Source organism: Apis mellifera, linkage group LG7 (assembly GCF_003254395.2).
Source record: "Apis mellifera strain DH4 linkage group LG7, Amel_HAv3.1, whole genome shotgun sequence".
Classification (NCBI taxonomy): domain Eukaryota; kingdom Metazoa; phylum Arthropoda; class Insecta; order Hymenoptera; family Apidae; genus Apis; species Apis mellifera.
Genome location: NC_037644.1, coordinates 4316874 through 4339834, shown reverse-complemented (window position 1 = coordinate 4339834; position 22961 = coordinate 4316874). Strand labels below are relative to the sequence as shown.

Sequence of the window (22961 nt, the reverse complement as noted above, 5' to 3'; positions counted from 1 at the left end):
AATTGAGAATTATTAAGAAAAAAATATTTATTTTAAAGAAAAATAATAATGATAAAAAATTATTTTTACTTAAATTTTTATTTATATTATATAATTTTATATTATATAATATAAATAAAATATATATTTAATAATAATATAAATAAATTATATATTTATATTATATATTATATATTATATGTATAAATATTATATTTTATTTAATTAATTTAATTTTATTAATAAATAAAGTATAATTAAATATTATAATTTGGATTTTTTTTAATAATTCTACTTTTTCTTAATAATTCTACATATGTAAGAAATTTTTATATATAATATCTATAATAATATTTAATTAAATAATACAACAGAAATACTTTTAAATTATTATGTCAACATAACGAGCTAGAAGAATAATAACATATAAATGCAATATATAAATATAATAAGATAAAGAATTTTTTTTTATGAAATCTTATCAAGATTTTATAAAATTTACAGCTTGGCTATGACACATCATCTCCAGCTCCTACAATTGCAAGTTCTAGTTCAGCTTCAAAAAAACGAAAGGTCGGTCGCCCTAGGAAGTTAATGTGTACATCCGGAAGTGTCAGACATCTCACAGAAACAATAGTTGCAAAAAAACCTAAAAGCAAGAGTTCTCTAGTGGGATATCTTTTGTCTTCAAAGAATAGGCATCTTCAAACGAAAGTGAGCTTTGTTTTTTTGATAAAATATAAATATAATATACAGAATGTTCTAGATAAAAAGCGATATATTTTGTCAACATAATTAGGAAATCATTTTAAATTAAAAATATTATGCAGGATTTTATTAATATATTCATGGATATTTTTTAGAAAATCGATTCTAAAGAATCGATTCAAAAAAAAAAACAAAAATATCAATTAAAGTTTATTTATTAAAGTAGCATATAAAAATGTTAAGAAAATATTATTTATTAAATTACAAATAATAAATAAATTATTAATTAAATAAGAGAAGAATAAAAAACGATGTGATATGTGAGCATTTTATTCTATTTTTATCTTGTTTCATCTTCTTTAATTATATTTATATAATTGTATTATATAATTCGCAAACTTTAATTTTTTTTATAATTTAAATAAATAAGCAAAATTTTTCTTTGATATATTCTTTGATCTTTAGAATCAATTCTCCAAAATTTCTGCTAAAAAATGTTAATATTCTATATTATATATCATCAATATATATCAATTTTTTTTCATTCTCAAAATATGAAATGAAATGTGGAATTTTTTTTCATTCTCACAATGTAAAACATGATTTTAAATAAATGATTACATATTAGTAAAAGTTATAATAGATTCAAATAGTTTGAATCTGATGATTATCTTGCATATCTTAAAAATAGAGACAAATTAGCTCATGATATATATTATTTAGAATGATTTCCAAATTATTAGCAAAGTTTTTTAACTTTTATCTGGAATCCTATATATTTATTATATTAAATATATATTTATTATTTGACAGTATGTGGGTAAAACTGGTTATACTCCATTACCATTTAAGACTACGTTATCTTCCATAAAATCCTCTTCCAAGAATCATAAATCAACAAAATCAAAACCGAAGCCTGCGAAACAAACACCTTTGCATAGCAAAAATGTAATTAGTTCGATTATTGCGGAAAAGGCGAAATTAAGTCAAGAAGTAAAATTAGACAAACAAAATAAAATGAAACCAAAATTGAAAGCTGAAGCAAAAGTGAAGACTTGGGAAGATGATGAATCTAGTAGCGTCACGGAAAATATGCCAGAATCTACTGTGGAAGAATTAACAAAGGTAAAGTACAAAAATAGAAATAAAATTTCATTACACAACTTATTTATTTCAATCATTGATAAGATATATAAATATATATATTAAGAAAAATATAATTTCTTTATTTTCTAAATATATTTATTTTCAAACAATACAATTTTTTTTCCTTTGAAATTTTGTTTTAATCTTTTATTCTTTTTATAAAAATAATTGTATTCATAATTGTTTCTATAAAATTTATATAAATATAATTGATATTCCATCAATTACCTAACCATTACAATCTATTTTTTAATTGCTTAGGAAATCCCAGTGGATATTACCAAATCAATAGAAAAAGAATCCGAAAAGATAAGACATGAGAAATCGAAAAAAAAGAAGCGAAAATCGAATTCGTCCTCACCGTCCAGACACAAATCAAGCGATCGAGATAAGAAAGAATCAAAACGACGGAAATCACTCGAGTGTAAAGAATGCAAAGAATGCGCGAAAGCTGCTCGAGTGGAGAAAACGGAAATCGTGAACAAATGCAAATTAACATCGGCCCACTTGGGTATAGACCAGCTAAGGGTTTTAACGGCTATGGGTGGTCTATTTTATGCCGGAAGACTGAGCGCTGTTCAAGCGCCTGACGTTTATGCGATTACGTTGGATGGTGAACGAGGTAATAGACCTCATATCCATTCCAGAGAGGAGATACTACGAGATGCGGTAAATTAACGTTGATTCATTCATTGCCTATATTTCGTTCGAATATGCACTTCTGTTTACCATCATCGTTCGTAGATCGTAGAGATTTGTCCTACTTCAACGAAAGAATTACCGCCTGGTACGAGACTATGCGCTTATTGGAGCCAACAATATCGTTGTTTGTATCCGGGAACCTCGGTTGAACCCTCGGAACCTGACCCAGAACTTGATGAAAAATTTGTCAGCGTGGAATTCGATGATGGAGATAGTGGGAGAATTGCTTTAGATGATATCAGATTGTTACAGCCTGATTATCCTGTCGTTGGTAAGTTTTATATTTTCATTTTTAAGTTTTTGTTAAGTTGAAATATTTTAAAAAATTTGTAAAATTATTTTTTTATACAGTTCAAATTGTTATTAATTTTTATATAAGATATAAGATAATTTTTATATAAGATGATTAAAATTTATTATAACAAATAATAATTTTATTATTTTTAATTTCATGTGTTTGATTATTATTTTAAAACTGGATAAAAAAATTTATAACGATTTTTATTAGATACGATAACTAATTATTTTTGTTTATTTCTATAAAAAATAAAGAAATTAGTATGTGGAATTATTTTCATGATTAATATTTCTGCTATATCAGTTAGTAAATAATTTATATCATAATATCGTGAAAGGAACGATTTGTTAACAAATTATTAAATGAAACTGCTAACAATTCTTATTTCAATATTTATTTTTTAATTCTAAAAGTTATAAGTTTGAATAATCTTTATTTAGATATTTTAATGCTGAAAGTTTTAATATCCTTGAGAGAATTAAAATTATTGAATTTAAAAAAATCCGAAAATTTAAACCACTAAATTTTTTATTTTAATAAGTTATCCTAAATTTTTATTTAAGTTTTTATTTAACTAATAAAATAAGTTATAATTTGAATAAACTTTCAATAATCGTTGATCCTTTGAATGTTTACATTATATTGAATTCTTCATTACATTACAGAATATGATCCTAATCCTTTATTATCATTGGGAAAACGTCGACGACAAACATCAATGTCGACAGAAGATAAACGTTCGTCTAGTAATAGTCAACCATCTGTTTCTACCAATATAAGTAGCTCAATACCTGCTGTTACATCTACAACGAGTTGTTATGTTTCGTCGTCTGACACACAATCATTGGAACGACACAAGTCGGACGATATAGATGTTAAAGATTTGGAAGAGTATCGTGAAAGGAAACGCATGAAAAAGAGAAGAAGAGATAAGTTGAAAAGATTGCAAGAATCTCAAGAAGGAAAAAAGAAGCATAGAAGACATAAATGTTGTGAAGAACACAGAAAGCATAAACACAGGAAACACCGTAAACATAAACACAGACATAGCCATCATAGTAGTTACAGTGAAGGAAGTCATAATAGGTTTGTTATTTTTTAAGTTCAATTACTCTATTTTATATTTAATGATGAGTAGTAAATGTTAAAAAAATTGTAGAGATTTATTTTTATCAATTATTAATTAATTTAAAAAAGATAAATATAATATAATATAATTTATTAAATATAAAATTAGGTAGATTATAATAAATATTGTTTATTAACTAAATTGAAATTTTTATTATAATATGTCTTTATCAAAAAAAATTTATTATCATAATATATTTTTATCAAAATTTTGAAGTATAATTATATATAACAAATTATATATAACAAATTATATATAACAAAAATTTTTAATTCTAATTTTATACAAATTATCAAAAGATAAGAAAAAGATAAGAAAAAGATTTATTATGTAGATTTTATAAATTTTTTAAAAATAATATTAGAAGAAATAATTTAATAAAAATATGTATATAAAATATTAATTTAAAAATCACAAATTTCTTTTATATTTGTAAAGTGAAGTTTATAAATGAATAAAAAAATACTCAAAAACTCATAATATCATAATATATATTTCTATATTGATTCTCAATTTTAATCAAATATTATTTTAAAAAAATTTCTTAGCAGTGGGGAAAGCTGTTGTGGTCAAAAGAGCGAAGAAGAATTATCGAAAGAGACAGTGCCTAAAATTGATGAAGAAGAAGAAGAAGTTGAAGAAGAACCAGTTACTCAAGAAGAAGTTATTCTAGAAAAAGAACCTGTTCACGAAGAAAAGCCTGAAAAATCGAAGAAAACAGATAAAAAGTCAAAAATACGTGAACGACAAGAATCAGTAGAAAGTCGAAGCAAAATGGCAGCTTTCTTGCCAGCAAGACAATTATGGGGATGGGCTGGAAAAGGTTACAGACGACCCGGGGCTAAAGGAAGAGCTAAAAAACAATTCTTCCGTGCTATACAAAGGGGAACTGAAACAATTCAAATAGGTGATAGTGCTGTCTTCTTGTCGACTGGCAGACCTGATAGGCCTTATATTGGACGCATCGAATCTATGTGGGAAACTTCAAGTTCCAATATGGTTGTCAAAGTGAAATGGTTCTATCATCCTGAGGAGACTGTTGGATGTCCAAAGAACTTAAAGTACCCGGTAAAAATAATGATCAAAATTGTCTAAAAAAATTACTTCAGATTTTTTTCTAACTAATTCAATTTAATGTACTAAAAAGAATATTAAGACAGGTATTTTATGTAAAATAATTCTTTCACATTTTGTTTCTTAACTATTATTAATTATTAAAAGATAACAAAAAAAAATATTAGAAAAATATTAGAAAAAAAATATAATCTATTTCTAATCTAAAAGAGAGAGATTTCTAATCTATAATTTACCTATTCTCTAGGGCGCTCTGTTTGAATCCCCTCATATGGACGAGAACGATGTGCAAACAATCTCTCATAAATGTGAGGTACTACCCCTTCAAGAATATACGGAAAAATTGGGCAAGGAACCACATAGATATTTGACCATTTACGACAACAATGACATTTATTATTTGGCCGGATATTATGATCCAACGACGTACCTGTTAACTATGCAGCCAGGGGTTGTTTGAGAACAGCTTAAGCTGACGATTAAGTTAACGGGTGTTACTTAATTGTTGTCAGCCAATGAATCACTGCGAAATTAAACGAAATGTCATGGCCGGTTTTATCACGGTTGTCATATTTTTCAACGAAAAGCTAGAATCATGATTATTAAATCATGGCGAAAATAGATAAACGAATTGAACGTTCGTCGATCGAGAGACATTAAAGTTTACAATATGAAAAATTACCGTTTACCTTGAACAATAATTTCGATTTTCTCGATAAAAATTTACAATGATACAATCAACGACACCATCATTCATAGTATGCTTTTGAAAGGCAATCAGTGTCATCACAAGGCACAAGCGTTATTTATTATCGCAAAAGAAACCAGAGATACCAGAGATTGTTTCCAGTTACATTATATTTTTCTTCTTTTTCTATGGTTATTGCATATGTTGTTACGATTGATTTTTTTTTGATCTAGATTCTTTTTCCCATTGAACTATATATATATATATATATACATATGTAAGTACATTATTTACGCGAGAGATAATCGTTATTAATTTGATACGTTTTCTATTAGTATTTCTTGCGTCTTTCATATCGTTCGAAGTTTCAATTGAATTATACTGCATTTCGTTTCGGTGCTGAAAGATGGACAGGAGGAAGATACTTTTGCGAATATTATTGTAAGTATTTTCATGACGATACTTATTCGCATTTTACAAGTTGTGAATCTTTCAAAATGAAAAAGCGTGCAATGATAAAGTTGTTTCGCTATTTATATAGAAATATCTGATTATTTGTATGCTATCGTGATAGATATATATGATGCACGAAGACTGTGCAATTGTTGCAAAATTTCGTGGGATTCAAAAGTTTACATTTGAAAAGAGAGATTTCGATATTTTCCGCGAAATTTGAATCCGGAGAGGGGGCTTGTGCCTTGTGTATAACGAAGTTAAAATAAAAATAAAAAGCAGCTTAATTTTTTCAAAATTACGAGCTGGGTTTTTCGATACTTGGATCACGCTTATGATGAATATAAATTGATAAATAATTACAAAAAACAAATACATATAAAAAAATATATATATATATAGATATATATATTAAATATGTAGAGGAAAGATGCAATAAATATACCGAGTGGCATTAATGCGAAATAAATTACGAAAACATTGATAAATGTTTTATCAATTGTAAATATAAAATATATAGTATACATACATATATATACGTACATACATACATACATATATATATATATATATGTATACTGTACATATTAAGTACGTACATACGTAATTAAATCAGATGTATAATCTGATTTTTAATCGTTAGACCAGTGTTAAATATTGTTGTCTAAACGAAAATACAATACATATATACATCTACATTTATTAAGCAAAAATGAAAAAAAAGAGATTTTTTGCGAACCTTGTAGTCCGATTATGCAAACTCTATACGTAGAGATATAAAGTTGAAGTTGCAAGCTGCGAACGGAAATAGTCTGTTCTGTTGATATTTTCCAAATAGTTCTTTTTAATACTCCTGCAATCGGAACTTACAAGACGCGACGTACTTAGATTAAATATCATTTTCTCGCATCAATTTCTTAATCTATATAATAATCTATATCATAAGAATCGTTAAGTTTAATTACTTCAATGCTGTTCATAAACAAAGGTTCATTTGATTTTTGTTCTTTTTTTTTTTTTTATATAATTTTATCGATAGAGATGAAATATGTAATAATACGCTTATTATCCTGCTTTCAGGATAAAATTTTCATTCAAAGATTTTGATAAGCTTCATCAAGAAGCTTTAAATTTTCGCTAAGCGAAAAAAAATATTGTTTAATCTAGTAATTTAAATGAGATAGATGTAAAAAATGATCAAAGTAATAAGTCAATGCAATTAAGTATATTGATATCTTTTCTCTAATATTTGAATTTTTGATAAGTTATTAATTTCTTTAGCTTTTTGAGGAATCGATTTATAAGATAAAGATTATTATTTTTAATTTTTCTAAAAATAAAATAAAATATTGTTCTTATTAAATATTAATATAAATTATTTATGAAAGAATATGCAATATAAAATAATATTCATTATATCTTTTGAATTGTTAAAAATTAAAAATAGATATGCTAATATCTCTCAAGAAGTTGAGCTATAACACGATTATTTGTAAATTTTTTTATATAATTGATGTTTTCTGTTTGATCAAGATGCTACTAGTTATATTAAACGTACTAATTGACATTATTTTTTTATAAAATTTTCTTTGATGATCATATACGTACTAAATATTAACTATCCTAATTTAATTTAATAATAAAAACAAAAGTAATTCCAAGAAAAAGAAAAAGAAAGATTATTTGGTTGCAGAAATCAGTTTGAATAGCATTGATGCAATAAGATCGAGAGATTGATGCGAGTGCACATCCCATTTCCTGTATCTTTTCTTTTTAATTTCTTGACAATACAAAAAAGAAGAGATTCGATGGATTATTCGAAATGATCGAGAATATCTCGAGCATTGAGTCCATAGTGATACGAGATAAGGTGCTACACAATATTTTTTGTTCACTTGCGCGCGTATTACTGTTGCGATTAACGATAAGTTGACATTTGCAAAACGTTTCAAATATTTTTTCATGCGTTCATTTTGCGAGCCTTGTGCAACCATCCCACGTAGAATTAAGGTGTCTTTCTTTTTTTTTTTTTTTTATGATTTTTTTGTATCTCTCTGAATAGCGAGAAAGTTGGCCACTTCTTGATTCTTCACGATCCGATAAAATCGTGATTGTTTCTTTACATACCCCGACAAATCCTCATAGAGGGATATAAATTTATCAGAGATACATATACAGACAATCTCTCTGACGGTGTAAGTACAATCACGAGATTTTCAATTTTCCGCCGATTATCGACACATCTTAGCTATTTATAATACGTTTATTAAACGTATCGTCTTTCGACTATGTCCTCTAGTTTCCTTTTATAAAAGGAACAACTAATCGTAGCGGAGCATGATACATGATCCTAGTACAAATTGCAAATACAATAATAACTGTGCGTTTATGCGATATTCACATCGGCGAGACGCGGAAGACAAGCAAATCAGAGTACTTACATCGTAGCGCGTGTGATTGTCGCGTGTAAATAGATCATAAGCATACCAGGATCGCTCACTAATTTGTTTTAGATAGAACTGATCGATTTCTATAGATTTCATAGATTTCTATCTTCTAATGTATATTCATTCTTATTGTCGTTCGTGCACGCTGTTGCAAATCTTCATCATTGTCACACAAATGGCGATGATAAGTTCAATAGATTCTTGGACAACGCGTACAATCTGTACATTGCATAGTATTTTTCCATTAAGGGCAACAAAAAAAAACGACAAGAAAAAGAAAAAATATATACATATACATATATATATATTATCGATAAATTGTCGAATTTCTCTGTATCATTCATCGGCTCGATGGTTTTCATCCATCTTTTGATGATTGTATATAAAGCATGAAAAGCGTGAAAGATAAAAAAAACAATTTTGTTAAATCATTGTGGACATAGTTCAAATGATGTTTAACGTTCATGGTTCTAAGTCATTTTTGACTTTAACAGTTAGTGCTAAATCGAATAAATTTGAATCTATGGATGATTTTTGATACAGTCGCTATTGGCTTATACTTTGAAGATTAAAAAGAAGACTACTGAGTCGTATAAATGATGAAAAACGACGATTTGTCGATCAGAGATGTCGTTTCTTCGATAACGATTTTTTCGACGCTTCGATCCTGTGAAAAGTAGCCTACTGATAGATAACGTAGACGAGGCACGTTCGCTTGTAGATTTGTAAATAACATAGATTAACATAAATAGATATATCGAAGGAAATGTCGGTGTCCTGATCGTTTTTTTTATTTTTATTCCAAATATACATTTTTTCGATCGTTCGATTCGATCAATTTTGCTTCTATTTTGACTCAATAATAATAATTTTAATGATAATTGATAAATGGAAGCAAATAAAAAAAATTTTTAAAAAAAAGTGATAACGAAAATTAATGAAAAATAAAGAGATTTAAACAAATACGAACTATTGTATATATATATATATACAATATATATATATATATATATATATATGTGCGAACAAAGTGACGTCGACATTTCGCGATAACTTTTTTTTTTCGAATCCATGTGGAATTGAAGCTCTTCTCAGTCGAGAAGACCAGCGCATATGTCGGTATGAATCGACTTTTCCTTCCAATAAGAAGATGAGATTTATTTCTCTCCGGCAAAGTTTTCTTAATTTTTTTCTTTGGAGAGACAATTTAGATAAACGAGAAAATTCACATTAAAAAAAAGTGTATACCGTTCGAGCTAGTCTAGCCATTAGGGTTAGTAAGGGTTAGTTTATAAGTGTCTAGATAACGGATGGACGAGAAATTTGTGTCACCATTTTTGAATGAATTGAATTGAATTGTTTCGTAAAAATTTTATTTTATAAATAGATATTTTTTTTTCTTCTATTTTAAATTAAAATTTTTATTTTAAAATTTTATTTTTTTTCATTCTTTTTTTTTTTTTACTTTTTACTTTATATAGACAATGATATAGGAATTTATTGAAAATTTACATTCGTTTTATTAAAAATTTAAAAAAAAATATGTCGTGAACGTATCGTGCATCCGTTATCACGATGAAAAGAATCCCTTGATCATGTTGTATTCGATTGCCATTTTTATTGTTCGCGATATACGGGAAGGATAAAATAATAATAATCATGGAACGACCAGAATAAAAATGTGTAAACAATCTAAGGTTAAGAGATTATGCGAGCCTGTATATTTTATGAGTTGTATAGTCGATGCATGGGTAATGCTTAAGACAATGAAAGAAAGAGAGTAAGAACGAGATATATAGAGAATGAAAGGAAGAGACAGAGAGAATGAGATGGAGAGTGAGTGAAGCAAAAACAGATGAAATTAATATTTTATTCTAGAGAGAAAAAGAGAGAGAGAATTGAAATTATTATATTTTAATACTAACTACGTGCGAGTAGTCGATTTAAAATAAAAGAATAAAAAAATATAGTTCGAGAATAACATGAGATGCAAAAGAGCAAGCAAACATACAAATGATAAACAATATATATATATATATATATATATATGTAAAGAGATAAAAAAAAAATGAAATATGAGCGAGGATTCTACGTATGAATGAGGATTGAAATAAGAACGAAAGAAAAAAAGAGAGTGAGAGATTTAAGAATATAGGAACGACTGTTTTTCGAACCCAAAAGTCTGAGAAAAAGATTTCAGGACAAAAGAAAAAGAAAAAGAAAAAGAAAAAAAAATGAAAAAAATGAAACAAAGAAAGATACAGTTGAATTTCATTTATATTTTCCTACGCAAAACTTTTTGTATGACGAGTGGCAATGTGTGTGCGTGTGAGTGTAAGGCAAATTTCGGTTGACGTTTGTTTGTAATAAAAAAAAAAAAAAAAAATGAACAAAAAATAAGAAAACAGCACATATGAAATTTGAAAATCACGGCGAAATGTGCTATGTGCACAAAATGAAGACGAAAGATAAAAAAACATACAAATATAAATGTTTGATGTACTGCGTTTAATGTATACTTACTGTTCTTCTCGTTTTGTGATTTTTATTTTGCAGTATTGTCAGGTCGACTACTTTTTTTCCTGTGAGTAAATGACACATTGCATAGATTTTTTTCCTTTTCTTTTTCTAAAAAAAAAAAATATATATATATATGAGACTCTTATACTTACGTTTTAAAGAAAGTTTCAATAAATATAGTCCTTTTAAAGGATCCGATAATGAAATCGATTGGAATTTTTTCTATTATCGTTGACGAAATTTTTCTTTTTCTCTGAGCTTGGTTACTTGGTTAGTCATGCGTGCCTCGATTGCGTTTTTGAGATAAGAATTCTTGGCTTTCCTATAATTTATAAGAGACAAGTTTTTTAAAATAAACGCTAGGTTATAAACTTAATACTTACTTAAGATTAGATCAGTTCTATAAGTAGATTTTTCTCAAATTAATCTTCCACTCACTCAGTAATTTATAAAAGAGGAAATATGAGAATGAAATTTAGAATGTAAGACTGAAAACTTGGTGACTTATGAACATAAGTATTTGAAAAATTCAAATAAAACTTTCATTATATCTAAAAAAAAATGTCGATAATTCAAATTTGATTGAAAACATTAGAGAACCTGATTTAAATAATTTATTAATTCAATATTTCTATTATTCGATATGTTATTTAATTATTTTTTATGTTATTTAATTTTTCTTAACTTATTTTTAATTTTAATTATGTAATGTAACATGTATAAACACAGAAGTTCGACGAAGATCGCTTAACGAAGAATATTGTTTTCAAATTTAAATTTTGATGAAATTGATATTTGCGTGGAAATAAAATATTATTATTGGAGAATTCATTATTGAAGAAAAAAATTTCAAAATTCAATTGTTGATAATTATTTGTTCATTTATTAAAACAGAAAAGTCTATTCATTGGACGATTTTATTTTTAATTTGGAAAAAAATTATATGTATATGTCATTTCCTTAATATGTAGGAGTTTATAATTAATAACATATTTCAAACAAATTATAAATTATAATAATAATTAATATTTTTTTAAGTTAAACAATTTATTTAGTGACTTATATAAATAACTTCATTTATACATCTTACATTATTTTATTATTATATATATATTATGTTTAAGTTTTGAAGTAATAACAGCTACTTTTAATTCTTCCAAGATTATTAATAATAAATAAAAAATCTCTATTTTTGTATAGAAGTTATAATGCATTAAAATTTAAGATCAGTTTTACCAAAAAAAAAGAAAAAAAAATACATTTGTCATTTAAGTAGTTAATAATTAATTAATTAAGAGTTAAATAAAAACTGCCATTATACTTTTTTTTATTAAAATCATTCATTTTTATTATTTTTACTATTTGTTGTTACGTGTATTTCTATATTTCATTATGTTCCATTAATTATATTAACTTAATAGTTATTTAACAAATAACTGATTCATTAAAAAATCTTAGATATCTAACATAAACTTTTAAAAAATAAATTCTTTCATAATTTTCAAGTCAATCTTTATTTTGTCTATATTATTTATACGCTCAGGATTTTTTTTTTTATTTCTATCAATCGTCTTCGAACAAAGTTCATAGTCTAATATACTCTATTATATAGAAAAGAAAAAGAAGAAGGAAACCTGGCAAATCTGTGATAGAATTTTACAACGGAGTACCTCTACATAAAATTTATCGATCGTACGTGATTATGTGATCAACGTCGATTATTGTTATTATTATTATTGATTCGAATTCGATCCTGTTCAAATGAACGTCACAAAGATGGATGAATTTCGTTTGTTTTATTTTAAGCACTAATGAACGAATGAGTAATAATATGATAATTTGAAATACATGAACATAGCAATGTACGGACAGATTTTTCTGTTTTTTGTTCTTGGTCAAGAGTATTGTGTATATATTCATAGAGTTAAGTTTTTGCATTACTTTCTAAATGAAAAACAAGATAATGTGGAAGAAAAAGATGGAAATAATGGGTAATTAAATAAATGAATTATAATTTTGAGTATGATAAAAACATGTGTTTGTGTATTATAAAAACATAGAAGAAAATTATTATTTTTTATTTCAATTCTCATTTAATTTAAAAGAATATATATATATATTTCACTTAATATATGGTATCAATAATCAGATGAATAAACAAAAAAAAAACATGTTTGTGAGAAAGAGAGAAAGAATGAATTAGAAAAAGGTTTAAACGTGTGCATGTATGAATGGTTGAATAGGAAAAAAGGAAAACCAGTTATATCGTGCAATAATGCTTTGCAAAAGCTTAAACAGAATCTTTGTTCATTTATATAAATATTCCATATATTTTTTATCTAAATAAATGTATAATTTTTTTTCTTAAATTCTATGTTGAAATTTTCAGTTAAAAAATTTATATTTTATTTAAAATAATAAAATTATTATTATCATAAAAAAATTAAAAAGAATAAATGAAAAAAATAATTAACTAAAATAATAAAAAATAATATATTACTGCTTTTTTAAAAAAATAAAAGAAAGGAATAATTTGAAAAGAATTCTTCGAGTATTAATTTTTAAATGCAATTAAACAAAAGAACGAAAAGTATAAGAGAACATAAAGAATTAAAATTAACTAGAAATTATTAAAAAATCATTAATCTAATAATAATATATTTTTTTAAAAAATAAAAAATTAAGCAAATTTTAACGAATTAAAATTTCTTTAAACTATTGCAATTTCTTCAAATTGTTTCGTATCTATTAATTTCTTATTCATTCCATTAATTACATACAGTCTTATTGCACAATATAATTACAATTCTAGCTACACAGAATGAAGATAAATGAACTAAGAGTTGGAAGAGAATGAAAGAGAATTTAATCGTATTTCGTGTTATGCTTCTAGAGAAATCAGTTGACTGTTATAAAAATAGAGAATCATTATCTATTATCTTTTAATACATATTATCTACTACTTGTTAATATAATATTACGATTCTTTTTCGATCGGTTGATTATCGAAAAAAATTTAATTATCTAATTATCGATTTATCGACCGATTGATTAATTGTCAAATAACACGATGAAAAAGATATTTTGATCTGTCGAGAACTTAACGCGCACACATCTTTGTTACACGATCAAAAATAAATCCAAGTTAATAGATTAATATTATACATAGATTTAACGAAAAGAAATAAAAGAAAAATAAGTATTAAAAGCTTCGTGAAAATGGTGACAAGGAAATATTGTGTATATATGATGATAAGAAGAGCGTATTTGGTCCTGATGATATTCCTATAATAATAGAAAATGATAAAAAGAATGGGCCATCAATTGCGGTAAGCAAAGGAATAAGAAAAAGATAGGCATTCTTATCTATTTCTATTCAGTTAAGTACTTGCCAATAATAAAATGCATATTAGATACAAATTTATTAGTATTTTTTAAAACAATTTTATTCGAAATATTATTTCCTGTAACACCTTTTTCCTATTAATCTTAATTAAATATGATGGAATTTGATAAGAAAATATGAAATAATTGTATGATGTTTTTCTATTCATACGTTTTTAAATTGTTATTTTTTTTTATTAAGTAAATTTTTATTGAGTAATTAGTTATAACAATATTTAGGAAATTTTTCTGAAAATAATTCTATTCATGAAATATTCATTTTAAAATATATTTATTAATTTTTATAATTTTTTGAAAGTCTCAAATTTTTATTATTTTTATATAATAATATTATTATATATAATATAATATTATATAATAATATAATATTATTAAAAGTTTATTATTTCAATAATTAAATAAAAACAAGAATTGTTTGAAATAATAAATGGAATTTTCTTTTTATTAAATGATTGTTTCTTAATTATTCTATTTTTATTAATAAATTATTTTATAATCTTTATCTTTTTAAGATTGAATTTTAAAATTAAGAAATTTTTAATTTTATTCAATTTTTCTATTCTAGATAATATCTTTCTAAAAAGTATTTGTAAAATAAAAAATTCTTCATGAATATACATTCATAAATAGAAAATGAAAACTTATTTTCATAAAATAAGAAATTTTAGAAATATTAAAAGAAATATTTTAGAAATATATTTAAAAAAACTTTAAGAAATTTATATACTATAAATTTATATTTATATTATATATAAATATAATATATAAATTCTATTCTAATAAATATAAATATCTATATAATATTCTAAATAATATATTTAAAATACTTATAACTCATTAATAAATAATTAAAATATATAAATTATTTATTAAAAAAGTATACTGAAAAGATTCATATAAAAAAATCAATAAAAATAAAAAAATTAAATATTTTAAATTAGTGAAATTTTATACTAAAATTCAGTCAATATATCGAATAATTTTTTCTTCACTGATTTGAATGAGTTTAAAAGGATTTTATTTTGAATAATTCTTTTTTTTTTTTTTGCATATAATTGATAATTATTTTAATTTTCGAAATATTATATCAAATATTCATATATATTAAATATTCATTATTATATATATTGAATTCTGCTACGATTGCCACTTATTAACTATTTATATAAACACAATATAACGGGTGAACAAATATTATCATGCTTATCCATCAATAATTTGAACATTATGCGGATTCATGAAATGTAAAATAAAATATAAAATTCATATATATATATATATATGTAAATACGTTATAAAAAGAATTTTAAGAAAGTCCCATTCAAATCCATAAAAAAACATATTTTCGAGAAGTTCATATATTATACAATATTAATGCATATATTATCATAGATAAAATTCAATAATATACTAAAATTTTTGTGAACTATATAATATTATATATATATATATGTTATATATATATATATAATATATATAGTTATATATATATATACACGTAATTACACACACACACACACACACACACACACGCGCGCGCGCACGCACACACACGCACGCACGCACACACACATAATTATGAAATTAATATTCATAATTAATAAAAGAAGAGGATATTCAAAATGATGTGTTCAAAATGTTTTTTGTAACATATTTTAAATGTATTAAAATCGACGAAGAAAGAGCAAATTCACTTAAAATAAAAATATTGAACATTACATAATAGAGAAGAATTAAGTTTTCTTTATTTTATATACTTTTTTTTTTCTATTATAAAATCGGATTTATATCAATAGAAAAACGAATGAAAAATGAAGTCATGCATGAGTCATTAATTCGACAGAATTTCGCGAAGAAAATTGGAAGCAAAATCAGAAAAAGAAAGTGGAAGTAATAAAAGGCGCTCTCTTCAACAGGCAATGGCCGACAAAAATGGCATAGGGGAAACCATTTCAAGGCTGTGCTTTCAATACCTTCGGAATAGGAAACCTTGTTATTTTTTTCTTATCATATTCTTTTTTGTTCTCCTATAGGAATTTTAAGAACTGTAGATTCTTGTATAATAAATATTTTTTCTTTTATTTTTCTAATATTTTTTTTTAAATATGTTGCTCAATTTCATGTACATGATATAGGAAATTATAATAAAAATATAATTCGAAATTAAAAATTTTCTAATTTTCGCTAAATAAAATCTATTGAAATTGTGTTAATTCTGTGATATAAAAAAAAGAATTTATCTCAAATTTAATAAATTAATGAATAATTTAATTAAACGAATAAATTAAAATAAGAATTCATTTTAAAAGTATGTAATTTCTATTTCTATTATGTATTGGATCATATCGTTATTTTATCATTATCTTGCTTTTTCTCGAATTGCTTGCCACTTTCTTTTCAATTAAATTTTTATTTGCTCCAATCATTGACTCTTTCTTTCTTTGATTTAAGAGAAAAAATTTATTTTCTCAATTCCAAAAAAATATCAAAAAAATCGTGTAATCGAAAAACTCCTTTCTTGTTTTTTATAATTCACTTCAAAATTTTGTATTATTAAAATTGTATTAAATTATTATTCATAATTTAATATTGTTTGTTAGAAAATACTTGTTTTCGCAGTATATACTTTTTTCTAAAACTTTTTTTTATTATAATTATAATTATGGCATTTGATTAAGAACTATTTTTATTTTTTGTAAATTATAAAATAATATGCACAAAAATTGTTGAACTTCAGAACTGTTTGAACTTCAGAATCCTTTCAAAATCAAAATTTTTATAACTCCGAATTTTAGAACATTGTGAATTTAATAAAAAATGTAAACTTTCATTAGTATATAAACTTTGCTTTTGGCTATCTTATAATAAAACTTATTAACAACAAACTTTGTGATAAATTATTTTTATTAATATATACTATAGTTCCATTAATGAATAACATTATTTCAGCTAACAATATTTTATTACTTTTAGAAAAATACAATGAAAATCAAATTATTGTAAGTTATATTGCAAGTTATATGCACTTAATGCAGTTGATGCATAATGATATAATTCATATATTGCATAACATATTCATTTGCGAGACATGTAAAGAACTCATTCGGAGAAAATTCATATAAAAAATCTTTCTGTTATTGTTGCTTGCAGATCTTTCTTAAATCTAAATAAAAGATGCGATCTGTTGTTTTTGAAAGTTTAATTGTGACATTTATAATTGTTTATAATTTTTATATATTTTAATCTTATTACATCATAAAGATAATCATAAAGATGATATATTCTAAAACATCATTCTAGTTTGAGAAAATCCATAAGAGAGATACATTTATCTATTTCTATTTATCTTGAAATCTTTGTATCCAAATCATCAGCCCAATTCGAAGAACTTTCCTCTAATTTGGGAATCCCGAACCAAGCATTAACTGTGATATTAGTGATTATTATCGTGCCCTACCGAAAAACTGAGATCTTCCCAATGGAATTAGGAAGGAATTTTCTGAAGGCACAAGTTTCACTTGTAAAGCTCACTTATAAGTCTCATTGCGAACAGTTTGTACTGCCAGATACGACAAACAGATAGTTTCATTTTAACATTATATCATGCTCTGATCGTCAGACTCGATTACCTGCTGTGAGAGATCTAACTCTCTAGATACATGTACACATACAACCGTATAGACTGCACTTATCTTTAATATATCACTTCATCTATCGAAGGACATTCTACGATCATTCAGCTATTAGATTTCATCATTTCAACCAATATCATTACAATTATTATGAACATTGGTCCTTTGAGCTAGATATTTGGCTGAAGCAATTACAAGAATGTTGAAAAAAAAACTAACCAGAAAGAAAACCATTTTATTTTTCCTAGAGGACATTCTGTAAATAGTCATCAATTGTCAGATTTCAGATAACGAGGATCAGCAACAATTCTATCTCCCTATGAGTCGAATGTTAATTGAATCTCATTCGTGTTAAAACATGGTATGTTCAAACGATGAGTTGAGAAAATTAATTAACGAATGTGATCGCTCAACTCTAATTTAAAGAAATTCAAAAGAAATTCAAAAATTTCTGCAATACAGAGAAGATGAGAGAACTATTTCAATCGATTTCTTTCAGAAACGGCTCAATCAGAACATAATATTGATCGATAAATTCCAAATTTTGATTGCATAGAATCGCTAGTAATGAATACCGCGGACAAGGAAGAGCACCACCAAGTTTCTGTGAAACTTACGAAACTATGTATTTTGACGTTATTACCGAGGTCCGTAGTTACTTATAACGTGCACAGACGCTGTCAACGTTGTTCTACGTTTAGGTTTACAAACGCATTATCGATATCCGAAACATTGGGTCTATTCTGATTATTTTCGATTCCTGTGCCGAGTTTTCATGACGAGCTCGACAAATGGATCTTTTTTTATAACTTCGAGAGATAGCTTCGATAATAAATTGCAATGAATCACTCACTGACATTGAGAGATTTTATTAAAATTTAAAATTTATGTTAAAGGAAGAGGCTGTCTGAGTAATAAGATCATTGACAATATTAGACGATAATTGTTTGATCGCATGGAAATTATTGAGTGAACAAAGATACTCGTATACGAAGATACGAATGAATTAATCGATCATCACATAAGTATATTATTCGGATTATTTTCATTATTGATAGATTCGATGAATGCTTTGCGCTAATTAATAAATGATTTACGTCCGATTTTTGAAATCGTTACAAAAACCCATCAATCAATGGGACACTCTTCTAACTCATTTTTTGGAAACAAAATTAAATCCGCAAGCGATTAAAGCGTGGGAGAGACCGAACTAGGCTGCAGAAAGACTTTAAACGATTTTCAGATCTTTCTTGAATTGTAAATTTTTATCCAAAGTCACTCTAGATATTACTATTGCATCAACGCCGACTAAATCTCTCGTTTAAAAATCGTATTCGCGAATTGTCCTTCTGTTAACTGCCGAAAAATCAACATGTCTGTTATGTTCCTCGAGTCACATACTCTCATAGTGCTCGAGTTTAAAATCCTCGTGATCGATGTCAAGGAACTGAAAGTCTATTTTAATTATCTTCGGACAAGACACGGAATTAAGGCATACAGCAAGCATAGATCGTATAGACAATGTTGTGCTAAGCATCATACTCTTTTATATATCATGAAGGTAACAAAATCGTTTCAAATCATTGAGGAGATTGTGAGGGAGGCATCCGCGAACGCCGTTTCATAATTGACGGAATATGTTATCCTTTCGACAGTTTTGGCAATTGTTGACGCATATTGGCCACTTGCGGCTAGAAACATTATTACGAAGCGTGCTGCATAAATGTATATGATGCAACAGGCAGAACCTAGAGATACAAGCGACATAATGAGCCAGCTACGGTTCAAGCATTTCTTACAGAACGGGCATGGATTATGCCGAATATTTTTTATTAAGAAGTGAACGCGCAGTAGAATGACAACAAAGGCTTATTTATGCATATTTATTTGTTTAAGTATTAAAACAGTTTATTTAGAGTTAACCACGGACCTTACAATGGGGTCTCTTTTAAACTATTTGAATAGATTTCTTTCAGTATCGCAAAATCTATTCGAACAATGGAACTAATTTCGCGGGCGCTCAAATTATACCAAATCCGTGAATTTTTTGAGATAAATCAACAATTAATTTATGATTTTGTAATCGCAAAAGGCATTGATTTAACTACGACACGCTTCACATTTCAATGGGAAAGCGTTGTTAAATTGGCTAAACGACATCTACGGACAATAAGGCAAACGCATCTCATGTTTGAAGAATTGTCAACAATATTAACGCGAATAGAGGTTTGTATGAATTCCTTGGCCATTACATCGCATTCTATAAAAGATTTTAATCCATTAACTACTGAACATTTCCTGATTTAATCTATTCTGACATCACTTCGCTAACGTGAATCTCTTAAGTCAATTTGAGCTACTGCAGGCAATGCAACAATAGTTCTGGAAATGATGACGGTGAGATTATCTGTACCAATGAAACAAATGGAGACATAAGCCTGATACCTGAAGCATTTGGAGTGGAAACAATAATAGTAATAAAGAAAGAAAACCTGCTTCTGCTATGATTGGTGGAAATTGAGTCACATTATGAATATATCCAGGAAAGAATGGCGTGACACGCGTAGTGTCAACTAAGATATCCGAAGATATCTTCATCAGGCTCGTATTGAAAATTTGCATTCTATCAATAGAGAATTCAAGCTTATCTTGTAAAGATCAAGGACGAATCAAGTCATCAGGATCCATATCCGGAGAGCAATAGTAATTCAAGCACTACAACTATTAATTATATACATATATAATATTTATTATTGCTGAAAATTTATATAAATATAATTTGTAAGCATAATTTAATTTTACATTTGTAGACAATATATTGTAAAGTTGAATATGAGGCATTCAAGACGAACTATATGTTTGCGAGATTTATGATTTCATTCGGAAAAAATTTCTTATATAAAAAATCTGTTATCGATCACAGATCTCTCTTAAATCTAAATAAAGAATGATGTTATTTCAAAAATTATTGTTTTTGATTTTCATATTTTAATCAACATTTATAATTGTATTTATGACATAGTCAGTCTGATTGGACCTATACTATGAGTGATATTCTAGATACGATTAATTTAACAACAAGTAATATTATTCTAGTCCAAGAAAATCCATAAGATAGATACTGATCTGTTCTTGCTTATCTTGATATTTTTATATAAAGATTATCTCAACTCAATTCGAGAAATTTTCCTCTAGCTTGGAGGTATCGTGAGCTAGGTATTAACCATATTATTGATTATCCTTAAAAAACTTAGATTTAGATATCCCAAGAAACTTAGATTTTCCCAATTGAGCTAGAAAAGGATTTTCTGAGGACACGAGCTTCATTATAAAGAAGTTTCATTGTGAATTTGTTATATAGCATAGATTCCCATCATAAATTGTCCATCATTTTAAAATTTTACATATATAATTTTTTATTAAATATTATTATTTAGGAAAATAAGATCAAAAAAGAATGAAAAATAAGGACTATTCTAACATTTCTAAAAAACAATAAATTTAATCTAAACAAATAAAATGTTGATGACTGAAAATATTATTTGTCAAATAAAATGTAAATATTTGATATATAGATGAAAATATTTGAAAATTATTAGATGTATAAATATTAATAATAATTATTAACTAATAATAATGTTAATTATCGTTAATAATTTTGATTGATTTTATAATTTTTGTTTAATTTTTACAAAGATTTTTCATCTTTCATATATATTTTTAAAAATTTTCGTAGATTTTATAAAGAAATAAAATATTAACGAATTCTGTATTATTAAAATTATGAAATCGAATTTATTAAAAAACTTTTATAAAATATCAATATATATTAATATAATTAATAACATAGTTTCGAATAAAAAAAAATAAATGATAGACTAGATTAAAATGCAAGATTAAATTTTTTTTTGCGATATTTATGGTTTCTAATAAAAAATGAAAAAATTTACTATTTATAGAATAGCTTATATGTTTAAATTGTTTTATTTCTGAAAAAGAAATCAATGAAGATATCGATTTTATTTTAATTAAATAACAGGAAAATAATTTTCCAATATATAACTTTGTATAGGGACTATAAAAGAAAAAACAAAAAGATCTCCAGAATTTTTTAATTCAAAATGATATTAATTTTTTATTATCTATAAATTTTCTTAAAATGAATAATGTTGATTGTTAAATTGATTGATAAAATAATTCAATTATATATTTTTATATATTTAAAATTTTTTTATATCTTAATATTTTTAATATAACTTTTACAAGTTTTCTATTTTATACGATTTTAAAAAATGTATAAAGAATTTCAAGTTTCAGAAAAAATGTGATGTGTAATTTCATTTTATAGTTCTTTTATAATAAGTTTATATACTTTTCTATGCTTTATATAAATTCTCCATTTCCATATTGTAATATTTTTTTCGTAAATATTCAATAAATATATATGATAAATTGAAACAGTTACAATTTTACGAGAAATTTTAGCGAAATTATCTATTTTAAAAATTATGAATTTTTTGTTTTTTTTTTTTGTTTTTATTTTTGTCGTAATCTCATTTTATTGTGTTAATGTTTTACATGTAAAAATCATTAAACAAAAATTCAAAATTCCATAAAATTTCATAAATTTTCTTAAATTTCTTAAATTTGAAAAATAAAACCTAATAATAAATCTATATATTAATATATAAATCTATATATTAATATATAAATCTATATATTAATAATTAATTAATTAATTAAATTAGTAAATTTATTGTATTTTTTATAAATGTAAAAA

At 25.1% G+C, this 22961-nt stretch overlaps 1 protein-coding gene across 13 annotated transcripts in view; it reads left to right on the top strand.

Moving 5' to 3' along the window:
• The window catches only part of LOC411986, a 339481-nt gene that overhangs the window by 305599 nt on the left and 10921 nt on the right, over positions 1-22961 (top strand). For 10 of the 13 annotated variants that reach the window (XM_026441969.1, XM_026441972.1, XM_026441970.1 and 7 more), the window contains 7 exons: positions 484-693; positions 1501-1812; positions 2095-2502; positions 2578-2806; positions 3499-3919; positions 4511-5030; positions 5284-7478. In XM_026441969.1, the coding sequence (XP_026297754.1) occupies positions 484-693; positions 1501-1812; positions 2095-2502; positions 2578-2806; positions 3499-3919; positions 4511-5030; positions 5284-5496 (2313 nt within the window). In that variant the 3' untranslated portion in view covers positions 5497-7478. Of the gene's footprint in view, positions 1-483; positions 694-1500; positions 1813-2094; positions 2503-2577; positions 2807-3498; positions 3920-4510; positions 5031-5283; positions 7479-18461; positions 18586-22961 lie in introns of those variants that run through there. The other 3 variants (XR_003305070.1, XR_003305069.1, XM_026441971.1) reach the window with 3 other exon arrangements.